Below are 25,869 nucleotides of genomic sequence, written 5' to 3'. Positions count from 1 at the left end.
TTCAAACCTGAATTCATTCCCTGTCTACTCCAGGATCTGATAAAACTTAAAAAGCTTCTGCAAAGCAAAGGAAGCAATCAACAATACTAAAAGGCAACTATGGAATGGGAGACGATATTTGTAAATGCTGTATCAGATAAAGGGTTAGTATCCAAAATATGCAAAAAACTTATGAAACTCAGCACCCCAAAAACAAATAATCCAATTAAAACATGAACAGAAGACATGAATAGATAATTTTCCAAAGAAGACATATAGATGGCCAACATTGCTCATCATCAGGGAAATGCAAATCAAAACTACCATAAGATATTACTACCTACCTGTCATAATGGCTAAATCAACAATACAAGAAACAAGAGTTGGTGAGAATGTGGAGAAAAAGGAACACTCATGGAGGAAAAGGATCAGTCATGTTCTGTTAGCAGGAATGCAAACTGGTGCAGCCACTCTAGAAAACAGTATGGAGATTCCTCAGAAAGTTAAAAAATAGAACTACTCACTACAACTATACCAACAGGTGTAAAAATCTTGCATTTTTTTGCAATGTAATTTTTTACCTCATATTAAAAATGAAGCTTTGCTGTGGGTGCAAAGTTGTTATAGAAAAGGTGTAGCTATAGACTTGAATATAATTTGAGGAAAAGCAAAGTCATATGACAACGAAAAGGCAAGTGAATAGTGTAAAGCTGGGGATTTTAATACAAGTAAAGGATGGTTAGATAATTTAAAACAAGGCTGAACTTAAGAAAAAATATCAAGATAACAGGAGAAGCGAGTTTGCCAGCTAAAAACAGATGAGTTCTACTTCCTTGGTGTTCATTGTGACCTCTCTCCATTTTCATTTATAATTTTATGTATTTGAGCTTTCTCTCTTTTCTTTTGGATTACTGTCGCCAATGGTTTATTGATCTTACTGATTCTTTCAAAAAACCAGCTTCTAGTTTCATTGATACGTTCTACTGTATCTCTGGTTTCTACCTCATCGATCTCAGCTCAAATCTCGATTATTTCCCTTCTTATGTGTGGAGTTGGTTTGATTTGTTATTGATTCTCCAGTTCTTTAAGTGTAGAGACAGCTGGTGTGTTCTGGGTTTTTCAATTTTTTTGAGAGACGCTTGGATGGCTATGTATTTCCCCCTTAGGATCACCTTTGCTGTTTCCCATAGGTTTTGGACTTAACTGTCTTCATTGTCATTGGTTTCCATGAATTGTTTCAGTTCTTCTTTGATCTCCTGGTTGATCCAAGCATTCTTAAGCAAGGTGGCCTTTAGCATCCAGGTATTTGAGTTCCTTCTGAACTTTTCCTTGTGATTGAGCTCCAGTTTCAAAGCATTGTGATCTGAGAATATGCAGGGAATAATGTTAGTGTTTTGGTATCGGGTGAGTCCTAATTTGTGACCCACTATGTGGTCTATTCTGGAGAAAGTTCCATGTGCACTTGAGAAGAATGAGTATTCTGTTGTTTTAGGGTGGGATGTTCTGTATATATATATGAGGTCCATCTGGTCCAATGTGTCATACAATGCTCTTGTTTCTTTATTGATTTTCTGCTTTGATGATCTATTTCTGAGAAAGGCCTGTTATGATCTCCAATGATTAGTATATTCATATCAATATGACTCTTTATCTTGATTAACAGTTTTCTTATTTAATTGGCTGCTCCCATATTGGGGGCATAAATATTTACAATTGTTAGATCATCTTGGTGGATAGTCCATTTAAGAATGATATAGTGTCCTTCTGTATCTCTGACTACAGTCTTTAGGTTATCAAAAGTTATTATCAACAGTTATAGGCCAATAAGGTAAGCAACCTACATGAAAGGATGCATTCCTGGAAAACTATAAACTCCCAAAATTGAACCAGGAAGAAATTGACAACCTGAATAGACCAATATCTAGAAACGAGATTGAAGCGGTGATCAAAAACCTCCCAAAAAACAAGAGCCCAGGACCTGATGGATTCCCTGGGGAATTCTACCGAACTTTCAAAGAAGAAATAACACCTATTCTCCTGAAGCTGTTTCAAAAGATTGAAGCAGAAAGAAAACTTCCAGACACTTTCTATGAAGCCAGCATTACCCTGATCCCCAAACCAGACAAAGATCCTACAAAAAAGGAGAATTTCAGACCAATATCACTGATGAATATGGATGATAAGATTCTCAACAAGATCCTAGCAAACAGGATCCAACAGCACATTAAAAAGATTATCCACCATGATCAGGTGGGATTCATCCCTGGGCTACAAGGATGGTTCAACATTCGCAAATCAATCAGGGTGATAGAACAAATTGATAAGAGAAGAGAGAAGAACCACATGGCCCTCTCAATTGATGCAGAAAAAGCATTTGACAAAATCCAGCATCCGTTCCTGATTAAAACGCTTCAAAGTATAGGGATAGAGGGAACATTCCTGAACCTCATCAAATCTATCTATGAAAGACCCACAGCAAATATCATCCTCAATGGGAAAAAGCTTCCAGTCTTCCTGTTGAGATCAGGAACACGACAAGGATGCCCACTCTCACCACTCTTGTTCAACATAGTATTAGAAGTCCTAGCAACAGCAATCAAACGACAAAGAGAAATAAAAGGTATCCAAATTGGTAATGAAGAAGTCAAACTCTCTCTCTTCGCAGATGACATGATTCTTTATATGGAAAACCCAAAAGACTCCACCCCCAAACTACTAGAACTCATACAACAATTCAGCAACGTGGCAGGATACAAAGTCAATGTACAGAAATCAGTGGCTTTTTTATACACTAATAATGATAATACAGAAAGGGAAATTAGAGAATCGATTCCATTTACTATAGCACCAAGAACCATAAGATACCTGGGAATAACCCTAACCAAAGAGGTAAAGGATCTGTAATCGAGGAACTACAGAACACTCATGAAAGAAATTGAAGAAGACACAAAAAGATGGAAGACCATTCCATGCTCTTGGATCGGAAGAATAAACATTGTTAAAATGTCTATACTGCCTAGAACAATCTATACTTTTAATACTATTCTGATCAAAATTCCAACGGTATTCTTCAAAGAGCTGGAGCAAATAACCCAAAAATTTGTATGGAATCAGAAGAGACCCCGAATCACTAAGGAAATGTTGAAAAACAAAAATAAAATGGGGGACATCACGTTACCTGATTTCAAGCTTTACTACAAAGCTGTGATCACCAAGACAGTATGGTACTGGCATAAAAACAGACACATACAGCAGTGGAACAGAGTAGAGAGCCCAGATATGGACCCTCAATTCTATGGGCAAATAATCTTCGACAAAACAGGAAAAAATGTACAGTGGAAACAAAGACAGTCTCTTCAATAAATGGTGCTGGGAAAACTGGACAGCTATATGTAGAAGAATGAAACTCAACCATTCTCTTACACCGTACACAAAGATCAACTCAAAATGGATAAAAGACCTCAACATGAGACAGGAATCCATCAGAATCCTAGAGGAGAACATAGGCAGTAATGTCTTCGATATCAGCCACAGCAACTTCTGTCAAGATATGTCTCCAAAGGCAAAGGAAACAAAAGCAAAAATAAACTTTTGGGACTTCATCAAAATAAAGCTTCTGCACAGCAAAGGAAAGAGTCAAAAACACAAAGAGGCAACCCACGGAATGGAGAAGATATTTGCAAATCAGAGTACAGACAAAAGGTTGATACCCAGGATCTATAATGAACTCCTCAAACTCAACACACACAAAACAGGAAAACATATCAAAAAATGGGCAGGAATGGAGGACAAGGGGCGTTAAAGAGGAGTAGGGAATTTGGGTAAATTGGAAGGGGAGGTGAACCATGAGACTATGGACTCTGAAAAACAGTCTGAGGGGTTTGAAGTGGCGGGGGGGGTGGGAGGTTGGGGTACCAGGTGGTGGGTATTATAGAGGGCACGGCTTGCATGGAGCACTGGGTGTGGTGAAAAAATAATGAATACTGTTTTTCTGAAAATAAATAAATTGGAAAAAAACTAAAAAATAAAAAAAATTTTTAAAAAATGGGCAGAAGATATGAACAGACACTTCTCCAATGAAGACATACAAATGGCTATCAGACACATGAAAAAAATGTTCATTATAATTAGCCCTCAGGGAGATTCAAATTAAAACCACATTGAGATATCAGCTCACACCAGTTAGAATGGCCAAAATTAACAAAACAGGAAACAACATGTGTTGGAGAGGATGTGGAGCCTTTCTCCCTCTTACACTGTTGGTGGGAATGCAAGTTGGTGCAGCCTCTTTGGAGAACAGTGTGGAGGTTCCTCAAGAAATTAAAAATAGAGCTTCCCTCTCACCAAAATACTAGCCAATAGGATTCAACAGTACATTAAAAGGATTATTCACCACAACCAAGTGGGATTTATTCCAGGGCTGCAAGGTTGGTTCAACATCCGCAAATCAGTCAATGTGATACAACACATCAATAAAAGAAAGAACAAGAACCATATGATACTCTCAGTAGATGCTGAAAAAGCATTTGACAAAGTACAGCATCCCTTCCTGATCAAAACTCTTCAAAATGTAGGGATAGAGGGCTCATACCTCAATATCATCAAAGCTATCTATGAAAAACCCACCGCAAATATCATTCTCAATGGAGAAAAACTGAAAGCTTTTCCGCTAAGGTCAGGAACACGGCAGGGATGTCCATTATCACCACTGCTATTCAACATAATACTAAAAGTCCTAGCCTCAGCAATCAGACAACAAAAGGAAATTAAAGGCATCCAAATCGGCAAAGAAGAAGTCAAATGATCACTCTTCACAGATGATATGATACTCTATATGGAAAACCCAAAAGACTCCACTCCCAAACTGCTAGAACTTGTACAGGAATTCAATAAAGTGTCAGGATATAAGATCAATGCACAGAAATCAGTTGCATTTCTCTACACCAACAACAAGATAGAAGAAAGAGAAATTAAGGAGTCAATCCCATTTACAATTGCACCCCAAACCATAAGATACCTAGGAATAAACCTAACCAAAGAGGCACAAAATCTATACTCAGAAAACTATAAAGTACTCATGAAAGAAATTGAGAAAGACACAAAGAAATGGAAAAATGTTCCATGCTCCTGGATTGGAAGAATAAATATTGTGAAAATGTCTATGCTACCTATAGCAATCTACACACTTAATGCAATTCCTATCAAAGTACCATCCATCTTTTTCAAAGAAATGGAACAAAAAATCCTAAAATTTATATGGAACCAGAAAAGACCTCGAATAGCCAAAGGAATATTGAAGAAGAAAGCCAAAGTTGGTGGCATCACAACTCCGGACTTCAAGCTCTATTACAAAGCTGTCATCATCAAGACAGAATGGTATTGGCACAAAAACAGATACATAGATCAATGGAACAGAATAGAGAGCCCAGAAATAGACCCTCAAACTCTATGGTCAACTAGTCTTCGACAAAGCAGGAAAGAATGTCCAATGGAAAAAAGACAGCCTCTTCAATAAATGGTGCTGGGAAAATTGGACAGCCACATGCAGAAAAATGAAATTGGACCATTTCCTTACACCACACACAAAAATAGACTCAAAATGGATGAAGGACCTCAATGTGAGAAAGGAATCCATCAAAATCCTTGAGGAGAACACAGGCAGCAACCTCTTCGACCTCAGCCGCAGCAACATCTTCCTAGGAACATCACCAAAGGCAAGGGAAGCAAGGGCAAAAATGAACTATTGGGATTTCATCAAGATCAAAAGCTTTTGCACAGCAAAGGAAACAGTTAACAAAATCAAAAGACAACTGACAGAATGGGAGAAGATATTTGCAAACGACATATCAGATAAAGGACTAGTGTCCAAAATCTATAAAGAACTTAACAAACTCAACACCCAAAGAACAAATAATCCAATCAAGAAATGGGCAGAGGACATGAACAGACATTTCTGCAAAGAAGACATCCAGATGGCCAACAGACACATGAAAAAGTGCTCCATATCACTCGGCATCAGGGAAATACAAATCAAAACCACAATGAGATATCACCTCACACCAGTCAGAATGGCTAAAATCAACAAATCAGGAAATGACAGATGCTGGCGAGGATGCGGAGAAAGGGGAACTACACTGTTAGTGGGAATGCAAGCTGGTGCAACCACTCTGTAAACCAGCATGGAGGTTCCTCAGAATGTCGAAAATAGAACTGCCCTATGACCCAGCAATTGCACTACTGGGTATTTACCCTAAAGATACAAACGTAGTGATCCAAAGGGGCACGTGCACCCGAATGTTTATAGCAGCAATGTCCACAATAGCCAAACTATGGAAAGAACCTAGATGTCCATCAACAGATGAATGGATCAAGAAGATGTGGTATATATACACAATGGAATACTATGCAGCCATCAAAAGAAACGAAATCTTGCCATTTGCGACAACATGGATGGAACTAGAGCATATCATGCTTAGCGAAATAAGTCAAGCGGAGAAAGACAACTATCATATGATCTCCCTGATATGAGGAAGTGGTGATGCAACATGGGGGCTTAAGTGGGTAGGAGAAGAATAAATGAAACAAGATGGGATAGGGAGGGAGACAAACCATAAGTGACTCTTAATCTCACGAAACAAACTGAGAGTTGCTGGGGGGAGGGGGGTTGGGAGAAGGGGGGTAGGGTTATGGACATTGGGGAGGGTATGTGCTTTGGTGAGTGCTGTGAAGTGTGTAAACCTGGCAATTCACAGACCTGTACCCCTGGGGATAAAAATATATGATTATAAACAATAAAAATTAAAAAAAAGAAGAAGATGTGGTATATATACACTATGGAATACTATGGAATGGAATACTATGCAGCCATCAAAAGAAATGAAATCTTGCCATTTGCAACAACATGGATGGAACTAGAGCGTATCATGCTCAGCGAAATAAGTCAAGCGGAGAAAGACAACTATCATATGATCTCCCTGATATGAGGAAGTGGTGATGCAACATGGGGGCTTAAGTGGGTAGGAGAAGAATCCATGAAACAAGATGGGATAGGGAGGGAGACAAACCATAAGTGACTCTTAATCTCACAAAACAATCTGAGGGTTGCTGGGGGGAGGGGGGTTACAAGAAGGGGGGTGGGGTTATGGACATTGGGGAGGGTATGTGCTTTGATGAGTGCTTCTGTAAACCTGGCGATTCACAGACCTGTACCCCTGGGGATAAAAATATATGTTTATAAAAAATTTGAAAAAAAATAATTAAAAAAATAAAAATAAAAACAAAACAAAACGAAAAAATAGAGCTTCCCTGTGACCCTGTAATTGCACTCCTAGGTATTTACCCCAAAGATACAGATGTCATGAAAAGAAGGGCCATCTGTACCCCAATGTTTATAGCAGCAATGTCCACGGTCGCCAAACTATGGAAAGAACCAAGATGCCCTTCAATGGACGAATGGATAAGGAAGATGTGGTCCATATACACTATGGAGTATTATGCCTCCATCAGAAACGATGAATACCCAACTTTTGTAGCAACATGGACGGGACTGGAAGAGATTATGCTGAGTGAAATAAGCCAAGCAGAGAGAGTCAATTATCATATGGTTTCACTTATTTGTGGAGCATAACAAATAGCATGGAGGACATGGGGAGTTAGAGAAAAGAAGGGAGTTGGGGGAAATTGGAAGGGGAGGTGAACCATGAGAGACTATGGACTCTGAAAAATAACCTGAGGGTTTTGAAGGGGTGGGGGGTCAGAGGTCAGGGTACCAGGTGGTGGGTATGATAGAGGGCACGGATTGCATGGAGCACTGGGTGTGGTGCAAAAATAATGAATACTCTCATGCTGAAAATAAATTAAAAATAAATTTTAAAAAAATGATAACATTGTGAAAAATCAATATGTACAATTTTACTATTAATTATCCTTTTGTTCTCCAAATGGAAAGTAAAGGCAAAATCAACTTCATGCTTTTATTATCAAGGTATAGAATCAGAAAGATCCCCAAAGTCTGTGTTCCAATGGTCTTTCCATGAAAAACCCACAGTAAAATACCTATCTTGGATAAGAAATAACATTTTTATATTACAGATTCAAAAATAGGCTGCAAAATGCATTACTATTCATAGAAAATCTTATTATCTATAATATTCATGTAGTAACGGCCCCAGTCAACCACTTATCCCAATTCCCTAATTCACAGATGAACTCACAGAATCCCAAGACAAAAAATTGTTGGTGCTGTTTCTGTTTGCTCATCTGGAACTAAAGCGTGTTTGAAAAGAAAGCAACCATTCGACACTGGTGGAGTGGAATATGGAGTATATGTCAACATCCCAACCTCTCTATGCTGTTAACCTCCATCTAGAAATGGGGAGAACATCAACCATATCAAGATACATGTGGCCTCTAAAAGAACTTTGCACCCAATAAATACTCATTCATGGTTTGTAAATCAGAATTTGCATTATTACTGGAACGGTGGGTTTATTGGTGGAACCCAATCCTAAGAAAGGTTTAATGACTTTTACTTTATTATATATCTGGTAGAAGCCTATCATGTCCCAGGAAATTTACTCAAGAATGCATGGAAATTCATGGGTGCCTGGGTGACTCCATTGGTTAAGTGTCCAACTCTTAATTTTGGCTCAGGTTATGATCTCAGGTGTGAGAAATCAAGTCTGGCCCCTACTGGCTCTCCATCTCTAAAAAGAAAGAAAGGATGAAAGAAAAAAAGAAAGAGAGAGAGAGAGAGAAAGAAAGAAAGAAAGAAAGAAAGAAAGAAAGAAAGAAAGAAAGAAAGAAAAAGAGAGGGTCAAAATGGTAAAATGTGTCTCAGTTAAGTGCAGTAAGATTTGCTTCCCTTTCTCTTTTTCATCTTTATGGAAATATCCAGTAATTTTCAAATGAAGAGTCTAGGGATGCCTGGGTGGGTCAGTTGGTTGGACGACTGCCTTCGGCTCAGGTCATGATCCCAGGACCGGGGTCGAGTCCCGCATCGGGCTCCCAGCTCCATGGGGAGTCTGCTTCTCTCTCTGACCTTCTCCTCGCTCATGCTCTCTCTCACTGCCTCTCTCTCTCAAATAAATAAATAAATAATCTTAAAAAAAAAAACGAAGAGTCTATTAAATGGAAAATGATAGGTATCTTAGAAAATCTGTGGCATAGATACAGAGAAGCATTGTTTTATATTTCATCTAGATCTATGAAACATCAGTGGAAGCAAGCAAACCACCCAATGCATGGAACCCACGCTGTCTCTGCCCTGTTTCTGAAAACCAAAAAAGGGTCCATTCAATATTTAACAGAGACCACTGGTGCTCTTGGAGCCTATGTTTTCTTACGTTTCAAGCAAAGTATAAGCTCTGAGAAATCAGAAATGACTATGATTCAGTTGCTTCCCTCCAAAAACTCAGTATCTACCTGCATTTAAAAAAAAGAGTTCTTTCAGGATCTAGGGAAAACTGAACCTTCTGATCACAGGATATTTTAGTCGGATAGATGGTGCTTAGCCTTGATAATGACAATAACAACCACAACAATACCTAAAATTTACCATCCTTACTATATGCATCTAACATATTTAGTCACATGTTGAGTGCTCATCTTAATTCTGCTCAGTACAGTTGTAGAAACTGGCTCAAAGACATTAAGAACTCGTTCAGTGTCATACAGATGAAAGTTAGAGCAGATAGGATTCAGAATTAAGTGGTGGGTCTCTGAGGTGCATGAACTGACTGGTTTGTTCTGTTTCCCTGCACTTCAAAGAATTTAAGCAGAAGTCCAGAGGTCTTTTCCAAAACTGCTAAGATAATCTTGCAACAGTTTTTTATCTCCTGACTAAGAATGGAATCTAACATATTGACCCCATATCTCCTTAGAGATCAAGGGCCTAAATTATAGGAATGGGGGAGGAAGTAGAATATGAAGCAAAATCTGAGAGCTGAGGCAAGAAAGAGAGCTACCCTGAATTGTCATGAACTGACTCTTTATGATCTCTACCTTCATCTCAGCCATCTTTTCTACAGTTGATGCAGCAGACGACACTAACTGCTCTCTGGTGTCTTCTAGCAGGAACAGCCAAACGGGAAGAGCACAGTGAGTGGAGGTCTTTGCCTGGAGTAACAGGAAAGAGAGGTGAGACTTGGATAGGCAGGAAAGAATACTGTCTGGGTAGCCTGTGAACAGTCTCACTGTCTGCATTCAAACCTGAATTCATCCCCTGTCTACCCCAGGAAAAACTTAAAAAGCTTCTGCAAAGCAAAGGAAGCAATCAATAACACTAAAGGCAACGATGGAATGGGAGATGATATTTGTAAATGCCATATCTGATAAAGGGTTAGTATCCAAAATATATAAAGAACTTATGACACTCAACAGCCCAAAAACAAATAATCCAATTAAAATGAACAGAACACATGAAAAAGTAAGTTTCCAAAGAAAACATACAGATGGCCAACATTGCTCATCGTCAGGGAAATGCAATCAAAACTACAGTAAGATATTACTTCACACCTGTCAGAGTGGCTAAAACCAACAATACAAGAAACAAGAGTTGGTGAAGAAGTGGAGAAAAAGGAACACTCGTGTTCTGTTGGCGGGAATGCAAACTGGTGCAGCCACTATGGAAAACAGTATGGAGGTTCCTCAGAAAGTTAGAAATAGGGGCACCTGGGTGGCTCAGTCTGTTAAGCATCTGCCTTCGGCTCTGGTCATGGTCTCAGGGTCCTGGGATCAAGCCCCACATTGGGCTCTCTGCTCAGCGGGGAGCCTGCTTCTCTCTGCCTCTCTGCTACTTGTGATTCTGTCTCTCTCTGTCAAATAAATAAATAAAATATTTTTTAAAAAAAGAAAAAGAAAAAGAAAGTTAGAAATAGAACTACCCTATGATCCGGTAACTGCACTACTAGGTATTTACAAGACACAAAAATATTGATCCATAGGGCAACTGGGTGGGTCAATAATTAAGCGTCTACCTTCTGCTCAGGTCATGATTTCTGAGTCCTGAGATCAAGTCCTGCATCAAGCTTCCTGCTCAGCAGAAAACCTGCTTCTCTCTCTCCCATTCCCCCTGCTTCTGTTCCCTCTCTTGCTCTCTCTCTCTCTCTCTCTCTCTGTCAAAAAAATAAATAAAATCTAAAAAAAAAATACTGATTGAAAGGGATACATGCACCCTGATGTTAATAGCAGCATTATCAACAACAGTGTTGTTGGGAAACAGCCACAGTGTCCATCAACTGATGAATGGATAAGGAAGATGTGCTGTATGTATACAATAGAATAGTAGTCAGCCATCAAAGGAATGAGATTTGCAATGGAGCTAGAGAGTATTATACTAAGCAAAAGAAGTCAGTCAGAAAGACTAACTACTACCATATGATTTTACTCATATGTGGAATTTAAGAAACAAAGCAAACTAGCAAAGGAGGGGGGAAAAGAGAGAGAGAGGAAAACCAAGAAACAGACTCCTAACAAACTGATGGTTACCAGAGGGAAGGTGGATGGGGGGATGGGTGAAATAGGTGAAGGGATTAAGGAGGGAATTGTCCTGATGAGCACCGGGTGATGTATGGAAGTGTTGACTCAACATATTGTACAACTGAAACTAATAATACACTGTGTGTTAACTAACTTCAATTTGTTTTTTTTTATTATGTTAGTCACCATGTAGTATATCACTAGTTTTTGATGTAATGTTCCATGATTCATTTGTGTATAACACCCAGGGCTCCATGCAATACATGCCCTCCTTAATACCCACCACCAGGCTATCCCATTCCACTACCCCTTCCCTTCAAAAACCCTCATGTTGTTTCCTGGTGTCCACAGTCTCTCATGCTTCAACTCCCCCCTGATTGCAACACCCCTTTATTTTTCCCTCCCTTCTTCTAACTGTAATTTAAATAAAAAAATAAGTCAAGCAGAGAGAGTCAATTATCATATGGTTTCACTTATTTGTGGAGCATAACAAAAAGCATGGAGGACATAGGGAGTTAGAGAGAAGGGGTTTGGGGTAAATTGGAAGGGGAGGTGAATCATGAGAGACTATGGACTTGAAAAACAATCTGAGGGGTTTGAAGTGGCGGCAGGGGGTGGGATGGGATGTCGGGGTACCAGGTGGTGGGTATTATAGAGGACACGGATTGCATGGAGCACTGGGTGTGGTGAAAAAATAATGATACTGTTGTGCTGAAAATAAATAAATTTTAATAAATTAAAAAAAAAAAACTTTTGTGTGTGTGTGTGTTTTTTCCAATTTATTTATTTTCAGAAAAACATTATTCATTATTTTTTCACCACACCCAGTGCTTAAAAAACTTTTTTTTAAAGGTGAGTTGAGAATACTGTTTTTCTGAAAATAAATAAATTGAAAAAAAATAAAAAAAATAAAGGTGAGTTGAACACAAAAATAAATAAATAAAATCAGGAAGTGAAAAAAAATATTATGCTCTTCCTTAACTATGAAATGATGATAATTCATGCTGCTATCTTTCTGGGAGTGGCCATGAAGATAAAAGTTTGCAAACTATGTACAAAATTCATCTCCGTGTCTGGCACTTGGAATCCCAAGTTAGGGTTTACAACATTGTGTTTAATGATATCATTTCCATCCTCACCATTATCATCACCTTCATGATCATTTGGAGGAAGTAGGGAGCAGTTAAAAGGGACCTCTTTCCTGTTCTGATGGAAGATGCCCAGGAGAAAAAGAACTAGCAAGAGACAAAAGTAGAAATCTAAATGAGAGTGCTAGGGTCCCTACCAGAACCAACAACACTAGGTCTTCATAGGGCTTGGTGTTGAATCTTCACATTTTGGTCCCCTCCTGTCTGGCTGTCCCAACTGTCCCAGTGGTCTGATAAGGAAGGAACAATGCTCTCCCTGTGGCTGCTGCATTCAGTCACTCCCACTCTACTTCCTACTCACTGGTCTTTACTGCTGAAGGAGGATGGAGGATTGCAGAGCTGGCTGCCTCTCCCCTGTCTTTAGCTGAATGAGGACTGAGGCATTGCTTCCAGGAGGGGCAGGAAAACAGATGCGGGTATGGGTGTCCTCAAGCAGACAGCTCTGGGAGGAGGAGACACACGTATGGAGCCCACTGACCTGGCACTGACAACTAAAAGGCTGGAAAGCACAGGATGATTGTTTACAGTTGAGGGCTCAAAGCGCTTGGCACATAATTAGCCAGATTGGTCCATGTTCTCCCAATCTCTAAGGACTTGCTATTATTAATTGATGGAGAAAAGTGAATGTACTGGGTCGGCAGTAGTATCTAGACCACATCCTCTTCTCAGGAAGAAGCTGACTTCTATTCCTCATTTCTGACTTCCAAGTTACTTATCTCATTGTAAAATTCAGATGCATTTTTTTCAACTAAAGAAAGCAACATATGACATTTATATCTGTACAGCCACTGACTTAATCATGTAATTTAGAGAGAATTGGATCTTTTATACCGGGAATATTACTGAGTTTCTCTTTTCTCAGTTAAAATTTATGTCTCTAAGGAGAACTTTCTGTTTCTCTTTCTATACTCCTGGTTTGGGGTTTGGAATTTATACATTGGAGATGTATGTTTTTTGCGGTTTTGAGAGACAGCGCAGGTTTTAATTTTTCTATTCAGTGATGTGTGTTATTATATTAGACAATTATTTTTTTCCAATTTATTTATTTTCAGAAAAACATTATTCATTATTTTTTCACCACACCCAGTGCTCCATGCAATCCGTGCCCTCTATAATACCCACCACCTGGTACCCCAACCTCCCACCCCCCTGCCACCTCAAACCCCTCAGACTGTTTTTCAGAGTCCATAGTCTCTCATGGTTCACCTCCCCTTCCAATTGACCCAAATTCCCTACTCCTCTCTAACGCCCCTTGTCCTCCATGCTATTTGTTATGCTCCACAAATAAGTGAAACCATATGATAATTGACTCTCTCTGCTTGACTTATTTCACTCAGCATAATCTCTTCCAGTCCCGTCCATGTTGCTACAAAAGTTGGGTATTCATCCTTTCTGATGGAGGCATAATACTCCATAGTGTATATGGACCACATCTTCCTTATCCATTCATCCGTTGAAGGGCATCTTGGTTCTTTCCATAGTTTGGCGACTGTGGCCATTGCTGCTATAAACATTGGGGTACAGATGGCCCTTCTTTTCACGACATCTGTGTCTTTGGGGTAAATACCCAGGAGTGCAATTGCAGGGTCATAGGGAAGCTCTATTTTTAATTTCTTGAGGAATCTCCACACTGTTCTCCAAAGAGGCTGCACCAACTTGTATTCCCACCAACAGTGTAAGAGGGTTCCCCTTTCTCCACATCCTCTCCAACACATGTTGTTTCCTGTTTTGTTAATTTTGGCCATTCTAACTGGTTCAAAACCTATGGGATACAGCAAAGGCGGTCCTAAGGGGAAAATATATAGCCATCCAAGCCTTGCTCAAAAAAATTGAAAAATCCAGAACACACCAGCTGTCTATACACCTTAAAGAACTGGAAGATCAACAACAAATCAAACCAACTCCACACATAAGAAGGGAAATCATCAAGATTAGAGCTGAGATCAATGAGGGAGAAACCAGAGATACAGTAGAACGTATCGATGAAACTAGAAGCTGGTTTTTTGAAAGAATCAATAAGATCGATAAGCCACTGGCTACACTAATCCGAAAGAAAAGAGAGAAAGCCCAAATTCATAAAATTATGAATGAAAAGGGAGAGATCACAACTAACGCCAAGGAAGTAGAAACAATCATCAGAAGTTATTATGAACAGTTATATGCCAATAAGCTTAGCAACCTAGATGAAATGGATGCATTCCTGGAAAAATATAAACTACCAAAATTGAACCAGGAAGAAATCGACAACCTGAATAGACCGATATCTAATAACGAGATTGAATCAGTGATCAAAAACCTCCCAAAAAAACAAGAGCCCAGGAACTGACGGATTCCCTGGGGAATTCTACCAAACCTTCCAAGAAGAAATAACACCTATTCTCCTGAAGCTGTTTCAAAAGATTGAAGCAGAAGGAAAACTTCCAGACTCTTTCTATGAAGCCAGCATTACCCTGATCCCCAAACCAGGCAAGGACCCTACCAAAAAGGAGAATTTCAGACCAATATCACTGATGAATATGGATGCTAAGATTCTCAACAAGATCCTAGCCAACAGGATCCAACAGCACATTAAAAAGATTATCCACCATGATCAGGTGGGATTCATCCCTGGGCTACAAAGATGGTTCAACATTCGCAAATCAATCAATGTGATACATCAAATTAATATGAGAAGAGAGAAGAACCACATGGTCCTCTCAATTGATGCAGAAAAAGCATTGGACAAAATCCAACATCCGTTCCTGATTAAAACGCTTCAAAGTATAGGGATAGAGGGAACATTCCTGAAGCTCATCAAATCTATCTATGAAAGACCCACAGCAAATATCATCCTCAATGGGAAAAAGCTTGCAGCCCTCCCATTGAGATCAGGAACAAGACAAGGATGCCCACTTTCACCACTCTTGTTCAACATAGTATTAGAAGTCCTAGCAACAGCAATCAGACAACAGAGAGAAATAAAAGGTATCCAAATTGGTAATGGAGAAGTCAAACTCTCTCTCTTCGCAGATGACATGATTCTTTATATGGAAAATCCAAAAGACTCCACCCCCAAACTATTAGAACTCATACAGCAATTCCGCAACGTGGCAGGATACAAAGTCAATGTGCAGAAATCAGTGGCTTTTTATACACTAACAAGGAAAATACAGAAAGGGAAATTAGAGAATTGATCCCATTTACTATAGCACCAAGAACCATAAGATACCTGGGAATAAACCTAACTAAAGAGGTAAAGGATCTGTACTTGAGGAACTATAGAACACTCATGAAAGAAATTGAAGAAGACACAAAAAGATGGAAGACCATTCCATGCTCTTGGATCGGAAGAATACACATTGTTAAAATGTCTATACTGCCTAGAGCAATCTATACTTTTAATGCCATTCCGATCAAAATTCCACCGGCATTCTTCAAAGAGCTGGAGCAAATAATCCTAAAATTTGTATGGAATCAGAAGAGACCCCGAATCGTTAAGGAAATGTTGAAAAACAAAAATAAAGCTGGGGGCATCACGTTACCTGATTTCAAGCTTTACTACAAAGCTGTGATCACCAAGACAGCATGGTACTGGCATAAAAACAGACACATACAGCAGTGGAACAGAGTAGAGAGCCCAGATATGGACCCTCAACTCTATGGTCAATTAATCTTCGACAAAACAGGAAAAAATATACAGTGGAAAAAAGACAGTCTCTTCAATAAATGGAGCTGGGAAAACTGGACAGCTATATGTAGAAGAATGAAACTCGACCATTCTCTTACACCGTACACAAAGATCAACTCAAAATGGATAAAAGACCTCAACGTGAGACAGGAATGCATCAGAATCTTAGAGGAGAACATAGGCAGTAATCTCTTTGATATCAGCCACAGCAACTTCTGTCAAGATACGTCTCCAAAGGCAAAGGAAACAAGAGCGAAAATAAACTTCTGGGACTTCATCAAAATCAAAAGCTTTTGTGGCCATTGCTGCTATAAACATTGGGGTACAGATGGCCCTTCTTTTCACGACATCTGTGTCTTTGGGGTAAATACCCAGGAGTGCAATTGCAGGGTCGTAGGGAAGCTCTATTTTTAATTTCTTGAGGAATCTCCACACTGTTCTCCAAAGAGGCTGCACCAACTTGCATTCCCACCAACAGTGTAAGAGGGTTCCCCTTTCTCCACATCCTCTCCAACACATGTTGTTTCCTGTTTTGTTAATTTTGGCCATTCTAACTGGTGTAAGGTGATATCGCAATGTGGTTTTAATTTGAGTCTCCCTGAGGGCTAATGATGATGAGCATTTTTTCATGTGTCTGATAGCCATTTGTATTTCTTGATTGGAGAAGTGTCTGTTCATATCTTCTGCCCATTTTTTGATGTGTTTGTCTGTTTCGTGTGGGTTGAGTTTGAGGAGTTCATTATAGATCCTGGATATCAACCTTTTGTCTGTACTGTCATTTGCAAATATCTTCTCCCATTCCGTGGGTTGCCTATTTGTTTGGTTGACTGATTCCTTTGCTGTGCAGAAGCTTTTGATTTTGATGAAGTCCCAGAAGTTTATTTTCGCTTTTGTTTCCTTTGCCTTTGGAGACGTATCTTGAAAGAAGTTGCTGTGGCTGATATCAAAGAGATTACTGCCTATGTTCTCTTCTAAGATTCTGATAGATTCCTGTCTCACATTGAGGTCTTTTATCCATTTTGAGTTGATCTTTGTGTACAGTGTAAGGAAGATGTGGTCCATATACACTATGGAGTATTATGCCTCCATCAGAAAGGATGAATATCCAACTTTTGTAGCAACATGGACGGGACTGGAAGTGATTATGCTGAGTGAAATAAGTCAAGCTGAGAGAGTCAATTATCATATGGTTTCACTTATTTGTGGAGCATAACCAATAGCATGGAGGACAAGGGGCGTTAGAGAGGAGTAGGGAATTTGGGTAAATTGGAAGGGGAGGTGAACCATGAGAGACTATGGACTCTGAAAAACAGTCTGAGGGGTTTGAAGTGGTGGGGGGGTGGGAGGTTAGGGTACCAGGTGGTGGGTATTATAGAGGGCACGGCTTGCATGGAGCACTGGGTGTGGTGAAAAAATAATGAATACTGTTTTTCTGAAAATAAATAAATTGGAAAAAAAAAATAATAATAACAAGAATTTAAAAAAAAAACAAAAGCTTCTGCACAGCAAAGGAATCAGTCAAAAAAACAAAGAGGCAACCCACGAAATGGGAGAAGATATTTGCAAATGACAGTACAGACAAAAGGTTGATATCCAGGATCTATAATGAACTCCTCAAACTCAACCCACACGAAACAGACAAACACATCAAAAAATGGGCAGAAGATATGAACAGACACTTCTCCAATCAAGAAATACAAATGGCTATCAGACACATGAAAAAATGCTCATCATCATTAGCCCTCAGGGAGACTCAAATTAAAACCACATTGCGATATCACCTTACACCAGTTAGAATGGCCAAAATTAACAAAACAGGAAACAACATGTGTTGGAGAGGATGTGGAGAAAGGGGAACCCTCTTACACTGTTGGTGGGAATGCAAGTTGGTGCAGCCTCTTTGGAGAACAGTGTGGAGATTCCTCAAGAAATTAAAAATAGAGCTTCCCTACGACCCTGCAATTGCACTCCTGGGTATTTACCCCAAAGACACAGATGTCGTGAAAAGAAGGGCCATCTGTACCCCAATGTTTATAGCAGCAATGGCCACGGTTGCCAAACTATGGAAAGAACCAAGATGCCCTTCAACGGATGAATGGATAAGGAAGATGTGGTCCATATACACTATGGAGTATTATGCCTCCATCAGAAAGGATGAATACCCAACTTTTGTAGCAAAATGGACGGGACTGGAAGAGATTATGCTGAGTGAAATAAGTCAAGCTGAGAGAGTCAATTATCATATGGTTTCACTTATTTGTGGAGCATAACAAATAGCATGGAGGACAAGGGACGTTAGAGAGGAGTAGGGAATTTGGGTCAATTGGAAGGGGAGGTGAACCATGAGAGACTATGGACTCTGAAAAACAGTCTGAGGGGTTTGAAGTGGCGGGGGTGTGGGAGGTTGGGGTACCAAGTGGTGGGTATTATATAGGGCACGGCTTTCATGGAGCACTGGGTGTGGTGAAAAAATAATGAATACTGTTTTTCTGAAAATAAATAAATTGGAAAAAATAAAAAAAATTTTAAACAATGGATAAAAGACCTCAACGTGAGACAGGAATCCATCAGAATCTTAGAGGAGAACATAGGCAGTAATCTCTTTTTTTTTTTTCCAATTTATTTATTTTCAGAAAAACAGTATTCATTATTTTTTCACCACACCCAGTTCTCCATGCAAGCTGTGCCCTCTATAATACCCACCACCTGGTACCCCAACCTCCCACCCCCCCGCCACTTCAAACCCCTCAGACTGTTTTTCAGAGTCCATAGTCTCTCATGGTTCATCTCCCCTTCCAATTTACCCAAAAGCACATACCCTCCCCAATGTCCATAACCCTACCCCCCTTCTCCCAACCCCCCTCCCCTCAGCAACCCACAGTTTGTTTCGTGAGATTAAGAGTCACTTATGGTTTGTCTCCCTCCCTATCCCATCTTGTTTCATGGATTCTTCTCCTACCCACTTAAGCCCCCATGTTTCATATGATCTCCCTGATATGAAGGAGTGGTGAGGCAGTAATCTCTTTGATATCAGCCACAGCAACTTCTTTCAAGATACGTCTCCAAAGGCAAAGGAAACAAAAGCGAAAATAAACTTCTGGGACTTCATCAAAAGCTTCTGCACAGCAAAGGAAACAGTCATAAAAACAAAGAGGCAACCCATGGAATGGGAGAAGATATTTGCAAATGACAGTACAGACAAAAGGTTGATATCCAGGATCTATAATGAACTCCTCAAACTCAACCCACATGAAACAGACAAACACATCAAAAAATGGGCAGAAGATATGAACAGACACTTCTCCAATCAAGAAATACAAATGGCTATCAGACACATGAAAAAATGCTCATCATCATTAGCCCTCAGGGAGATTGGAAAGGGAGGTGAACCATGAGAGACTATGGACTCTGAAAAACAGTCTTAGGGCTTTGAAGTGGGGGGGGGGGGTGGGAGGTTGGGGTACCAGGTGGTGGGTATTATAGAGGGCACGGCTTGCATGGAGCACTGGGTGTGGTGAAAAAATAATGAATACTGTTTTTCTGAAAATAAATAAATTGGGAAAAAAATGGGCAGAAGATATGAACAGACACTTCTCCAATCAAGAAATACAAATGGCTATTAGACACATGAAAAAATGCTCATCATCATTAGCCCTCAGGGAGATTCAAATTAAAACCACATTGAGATATCACCTTACACCAGTTAGAATTATTTATTTTTTTAAAGATTTTATTTATTTATTTGACAGAGAGAGATCACAAGTAGGCAGAGAGGCAGGCAGAGAGAGAGGAAGGGAAGCAGGCTCCCTGCTGAGCAGAGAGCCTGATGCGGGACTGGATCCCAGGACCCTGAGATCATGACCTGAGCCGAAGGCAGCAGCTTAACACACTGAGCCACGCAGGCAACCAACAAGTATTTATTTTTACATACTTATCTCATGACTTGATCACTTGCTTAAATACTTCAGGGTTCGCAGAGATCTCTACATTCAAAATGTGGATGATCTTGAGGCTTGACTGGAAGACAAACTCAGAGTTTGATTTCTCATTAACTGATGTGAAGAAAACTTCCGTATTTACCCCATTAAATTGGGAGGGTAAGAAATTGTGCTTATGCATGTGTGCATAGATGGCAGAGGAAAATTTTAGAGAGCCCAAATGACCAAATGACAGGAGTATAGAGGATTGGAGAAGGAGGTGTGAGTATTGAGATGTTTTAGAATTCTTGAACAGGAGGAAAATCGTATTAAACTGAAGCCACTTAGCAGGAAGAGCCCATCCAATACTAAGTTCATTGTCAGTGAGGTTGGCAGCCTATTTGCTTAGTGTAAAGACAGAGCAAATTAAACCAGTTATTAGACAGCATTTCAAAAAGCCCATATTGCAACCTCAGAAATTATGTGCAGCTTCTGTGAAGGAACGACTGGTATGTACATGGGTTCCTGGTTGTGTAGCAGAAGATGGAAAGACCCAAAGATGACTGATCATGAGAGAAGAAAGCATGGTGACAAAGTGGAATCCTAGTGAGGGTGGGTTACTAGTGAAAGGAAAGATCTCTCCTTTGCTGAGGACATGGTCCTTCACTATCCTTGAGTAATGAAAATGAGGATCAGAGTTAAATTTATCCATAATGACAGATGTGACTTAATCTACAGGCACAATTAAAACCACACAGTCACTGGAAATATCACCACTACTTGAAACCACAATTGTGTACCCTTGACCAAGAGATATCATTACAATCACATTTTTTAGAATATTTTATTTATTTATTTGTCACAGAGAGAGATATCACAAAGAGGCAGAGAGGCAGGCAGAGAGAGAGAGAAGCAGGCTCCCTGCTGAGCAGAGAGTCTGACATGGGATGCGATCCCAGGACCCTGAGACCATGACCTGAGCCAAAGGCAGAGGCTTAACCCTCTGAGCCACCCAGGCGCCCCTACAGATACCTTTTTATCCTGAGCTCACTCTGCAATCTCCCCATTGCATCTCACTCACAAAGTAGATTTATTCCCTATATTATGATATGTCAGTCAGAGTTCAATCAAGAAAAGAGAAACCACACTAGTTACTACAATGAAACTAATTTTAGTATACATATGATTAAATGCTTTTGTGATAGGCACCAAAAAAATACAGTAACAGAGCCATAACTGTCCAATATAGTGACAACACCACAGGCAAAGAGGCATGGGGAAAAGATTGGGCATTAGCGCTTGTGATCTTTATTACCCTTATTAGAAGAATTTAAATAGAAGCCAGTTGGAAAATCAGAGCAGTGGTTCAAAGATTCCCAGCCCCAACCACAGCATCACTACTTAAAGTATAGAAGGATAAGTTTGGAACAGAAAATAATAGCTTATTATCCAGCCCAATGAACCAGTTGTAAAGTGTGGCCAGTAAAGATAAGTAAAAAAATATTATCAAGAATATGAGGGGAAAAACCACATTGGCTATTGTTATAGAAAACTCTTTCATATCTCCTCCTTTCTGACCTCTGATCGCTTTGAGATGTTCAGGATTTGACCATGAAAAACAAACACATGCAAGTTATTGTTGGATGAAAGTTCTGACAAAATTCAAGACTCCTCCACCTTGGATGCACATTAGATTGGCCTGGGGTGCTGTTAAAAACTCGATCAAGTGTGGAGAAAGAGGAACCCTCCTGCACTGTTGGTGGGAATGCAAGCTGGTGCAACCACTCTGGAAAACAGCATGGAGTTTCCTCAAAAAGTTGAAAATAGAGCTACCTTATGACCCAGCAATTGCACTACTGCATATTTACCCTAAAGATACAAACATAGTGATCAGAAGGGGCCCATGCACTCGAATGTTTATAGAAGCAATGTCCACAATAGCCAAACTATGGAAAGAACCAAGATGTCCATCAACATATGAATGGATAAAGAAGTGGTTTTATATATATACACACACACACACAATGGAATACTATGCAGCCATCAAAAGAAATGAAATCTTGCCATTTGCAACGATGTGGATGGAACTAGAGGGTATTATGCTTAGCAAAATAGGTCAAACGGAGAAAGACAATTATCATATGATCTCCCTGATATGAGGAAGTGGAGATGCAATGGGGGGGGCGGGTTGGGAGGTAGGAAAAGAATAAATGAAACAAGATGGGATCAGGAGGGAGACAAACCATAAAAGACTCTTAATCTCACAAAACAAACTGAGGGTTGCTGGTGGGAGGGGAGTAAGGAGAGGGTGGTGGGGTTATGGACATTGGGGAAGATATGTGCTATGGTGAGGGCTGTGAAGTGTGTAAAAGTGGCAATTCACAGACCTCTACCCCTGGGGCTAATAATACATTATATGTTTATTAAAAGAGAGAGTCAACTATCATATGGTTTCACTTATGTGTGGAGCATAACAAATAGCATGGAGGACATGGGGAGTTAGAGAAGAGAAGAGAGTTGGGGTAAATTGGAAGGGGTGGTGAATCATGAGAGACTATGGACTCTGAAAAACAAATGAGGGGTTTGAAGTGGCAGAGGGGTGGGAGGTTGGGGTAACAGGTGGTGGGTATTATAGAGGGCACGGATTGCATGGAGCACTGGGTGTGGTGAAAAAATAATGAATACTGTTTTTCTGAAAATAAATCAATTAATTTATTTAAATTAAATTAATTAATTTAATTTTTTTAAACTGATCAAGTTCTTTTTTCTCTCCAGTCCAATTAAATCTTAACTGGTTGTGGTGGGACTCAGGCATGAGGATTTTTAAAGTGTATCAGATGTTTCAAACATGAAGCCAAGACTGAGAACCAGTGACATACATTCTCTCATACAACTTGCATCAATAGATTTGATCAAAGCCAAAGTTTTATGGGAAATAGACATGACAGTAAAAACAGATGAGAGAATATTTTATCTTTTATTTAAATTCAATTAATTAACCTATAATGTGTAATTGATTTCAGAGATAGAGGTCAGTGAGTTATCAGTCTTATGTAATTCTCAGTGCTCATTACGTCATGTACCCTCCTGAATGTCCATCACCCAGTTACCCCATACCCCAACCCCTCCCCTCCAGCAACCCTCAGTTTGCTTCTTATCCATAAGAGTCTCTTATGCTTTGTCTCCTTCTCTGATTTCATCTTGTTTCATTTTTTCCTCTTTTCTATGATACTCTCTTTTGTTTCTTAAATTCCACATATCAGTGAGATCATATGATAATTGTCTTTTTCTGAATGCATTATTTTGCTTAACATAATACCTTCTAGTTTCACCCATATTGTTGCAAGTGGCAAGATTTCATTTTTTTGATGGCTGAGTAGTATTCCAGAGAATATATTTTAAAAGACAGTTTGAATTTCTACCCGGGCCATAGGTTACAAATACAGAAGATTCCACAGGTTAATAAGATTCAATTGTGCAGTGATTTTGCCATACATAGAGTCCCAGCATATTCCTTTAATTCCATCAAAGATGTGCCAAGATAAGCAATATTTAGATATGACAAATCAGGAGGAATGGGAACCATGAGCTACCAAAATTATATGCCCAAAGAGGCATGTTTGCCAATTCCATATGTTTGGTTTTGCAATTATGTATAATTAACAGACAAAAAAATAAAAGTCAAAGACTAGACTGTTCTGTTGAGGAGCCTCTGCAAAGCCCTCTTGACATCCCCATTCCGCAGGCTGTAAATGAAGGGATTCAGCATGGGAACAACTAAAGCATACATTACTGAGGTCACTGCATCTTTCCTGGAAGAATGTGAGACAGCTGAACTGAGGTACACCCCAAGACCTGTTCCATAAAATAAGCAAACAACTGACAGGTGAGAGCCACAGGTGGAGAAGGCTTTGTACTTCCCACCTGTGGATGGGACTCTCAGAATGGAAGAAACAATTCGTGTATAAGAGAAAAGGATCCCTGAGACTGGAATACCACCAAAGATGGCACCAATAAAATACAGGAATAATTTATTAGTGGAAGTACCATTACAGGAAAGTCTGAGGAGCTGAGGAATGTCACAGAAGAAATGAGGAATTTCCACATTTATGCAAAAGTTAAGCTGTGACATCATGAGGCAGTGAAGCTGAGAGTCCAGAAGGCTGATCAAAAAAGACACCAGAATGAGTAGGCTACAGAGGCGGGGGTTCATGATGACTGGGTAGTGCAGAGGATAACAAATAGCTACAAACCGATCATAGGCCATCACGGTTAAGAGTACACTGTCCAAACATCCAAAAAGAATAAAAAAAGACAACTGAATCAGGCAGCCCATATGAGAAATAACTCTGTTATGAGTTTTAATGTCCAAAATCACCTTTGGGACTGTGGTAGAAGTGAAGCCGATGTCAGCCAGGGACAGGATGGAGAGGAACAAGTACATGGGGGTGTGAAGATGGGAGTCAGAGCTGACAGCCAGGATGATCAGTAGATTCCCTAGCATGGTGACCAGATACATGGACAGGAACAAGCTGAAGATTACAGGCTGCAGTTCCGGATCATCTGAGAACCCCAGGAGGAGGAATTCCAAGACACCTGTTAAATTCTGGGGTTCCACATAGCAGAGACAGCTTTTGGGAAATAAATGAGAGTTTATTTTTTAAGATTTTATTTAATTATTCGAGAGAGAGAAAGCACAAGAGGCAGGAGGGTCAGAAGGAGAAGTAGGATCCTGGCCAGAAGGATCCTGGGACTCCAGGATCATGACCTGAGCCAAAGGTAGTTGTTTAAACAGCTAAGCCACCCGGGCACCCGAAATGAGACTTTAAGTAAAGGAAACAAGTCTGCAGATACCCATCGGTGTGTCTATATTTTGGATTCAAGCAATTCATAAATAAAGTTTTCACACTTGAGGAAAACCTAGCAAAATTTCTCAGTGGTGGCAATACATTCTTCCTAGAACTCCTTTCTCATTGTCTTTGCTCCATTCACCTGTTTCAATGTGCATCCACTGTGGAAAGACTGGGCTAAAGAAAAAAGAAGGGCAAAGATACTTAGAGATTTAAAAATCCATAAACACATTAACATGTGAGTCCCCTCCCTTAAAGGAAATAAAAATAATAAGAAATATATTTCTCATGATCTCCCTGATATGAGGAAGTGGAGATGTAACGTGGGGGGGGTAGGAAAAGAATGAATGAAACAAGATGGGATCGGGAGGGAGACAAACCATAAGAGACTCTTAATCTCACAAAACAAACGGAGGGTTGCAGGGTTGGGGTAGGGAGAGGGTGGTGGGGTTATGGACATTGGGGAGGGTATGTGCTATGGTGAGTGCTGTGAAGTGTGTAAGCCTGGTGATTCACAGACCTGTACCACTGGGGCTAGTAATACATTATATGTTAATTTTACAAATAAAAAAATAAATATATTTCTTCCTTAAAAGGTGTTCTATTAAAGGACACTATTAAGCAGCCAAAAGTATTTTATTTTATTTAAATGCAGCAAAATTAATTATCTTCGTGAGATTAAGAGTCACTTATGGTTTGTCTCCCTCCCTATCCCATCTTGTTTCATGGATTCTTCTCCTACCCACTTATCTTGATTTGAACAATTTAAAATCCTATGATATCTATGTAATAAAGTGTTTAACCCATTTTTTGTGTGTGATATTTGATTG

General features: G+C 39.7%; 1 protein-coding gene across 1 annotated transcript; it reads right to left on the bottom strand.

Annotated features, from left to right (window-relative positions):
* Nucleotides 1-23,877: 23,877 nt before the first annotated feature.
* LOC122909774 (olfactory receptor 18-like) lies at nucleotides 23,878-24,804 on the bottom strand. Its single transcript, XM_044254300.1, has one exon. It carries the CDS (start codon nucleotides 24,706-24,708, stop codon nucleotides 23,878-23,880), a length of 831 nt encoding a protein of 276 aa, XP_044110235.1. The 5' UTR covers nucleotides 24,709-24,804.
* Nucleotides 24,805-25,869: the final 1,065 nt, after the last annotated feature.

The sequence above is a fragment of the Neovison vison genome, chromosome 6 (genome assembly GCF_020171115.1).
Source record: "Neovison vison isolate M4711 chromosome 6, ASM_NN_V1, whole genome shotgun sequence".
NCBI lineage: Eukaryota > Metazoa > Chordata > Mammalia > Carnivora > Mustelidae > Neogale > Neogale vison.
The sequence above is the reverse complement of the archived record's forward strand: the minus strand, read 5'-3'. Positions and strand labels throughout refer to the sequence as shown.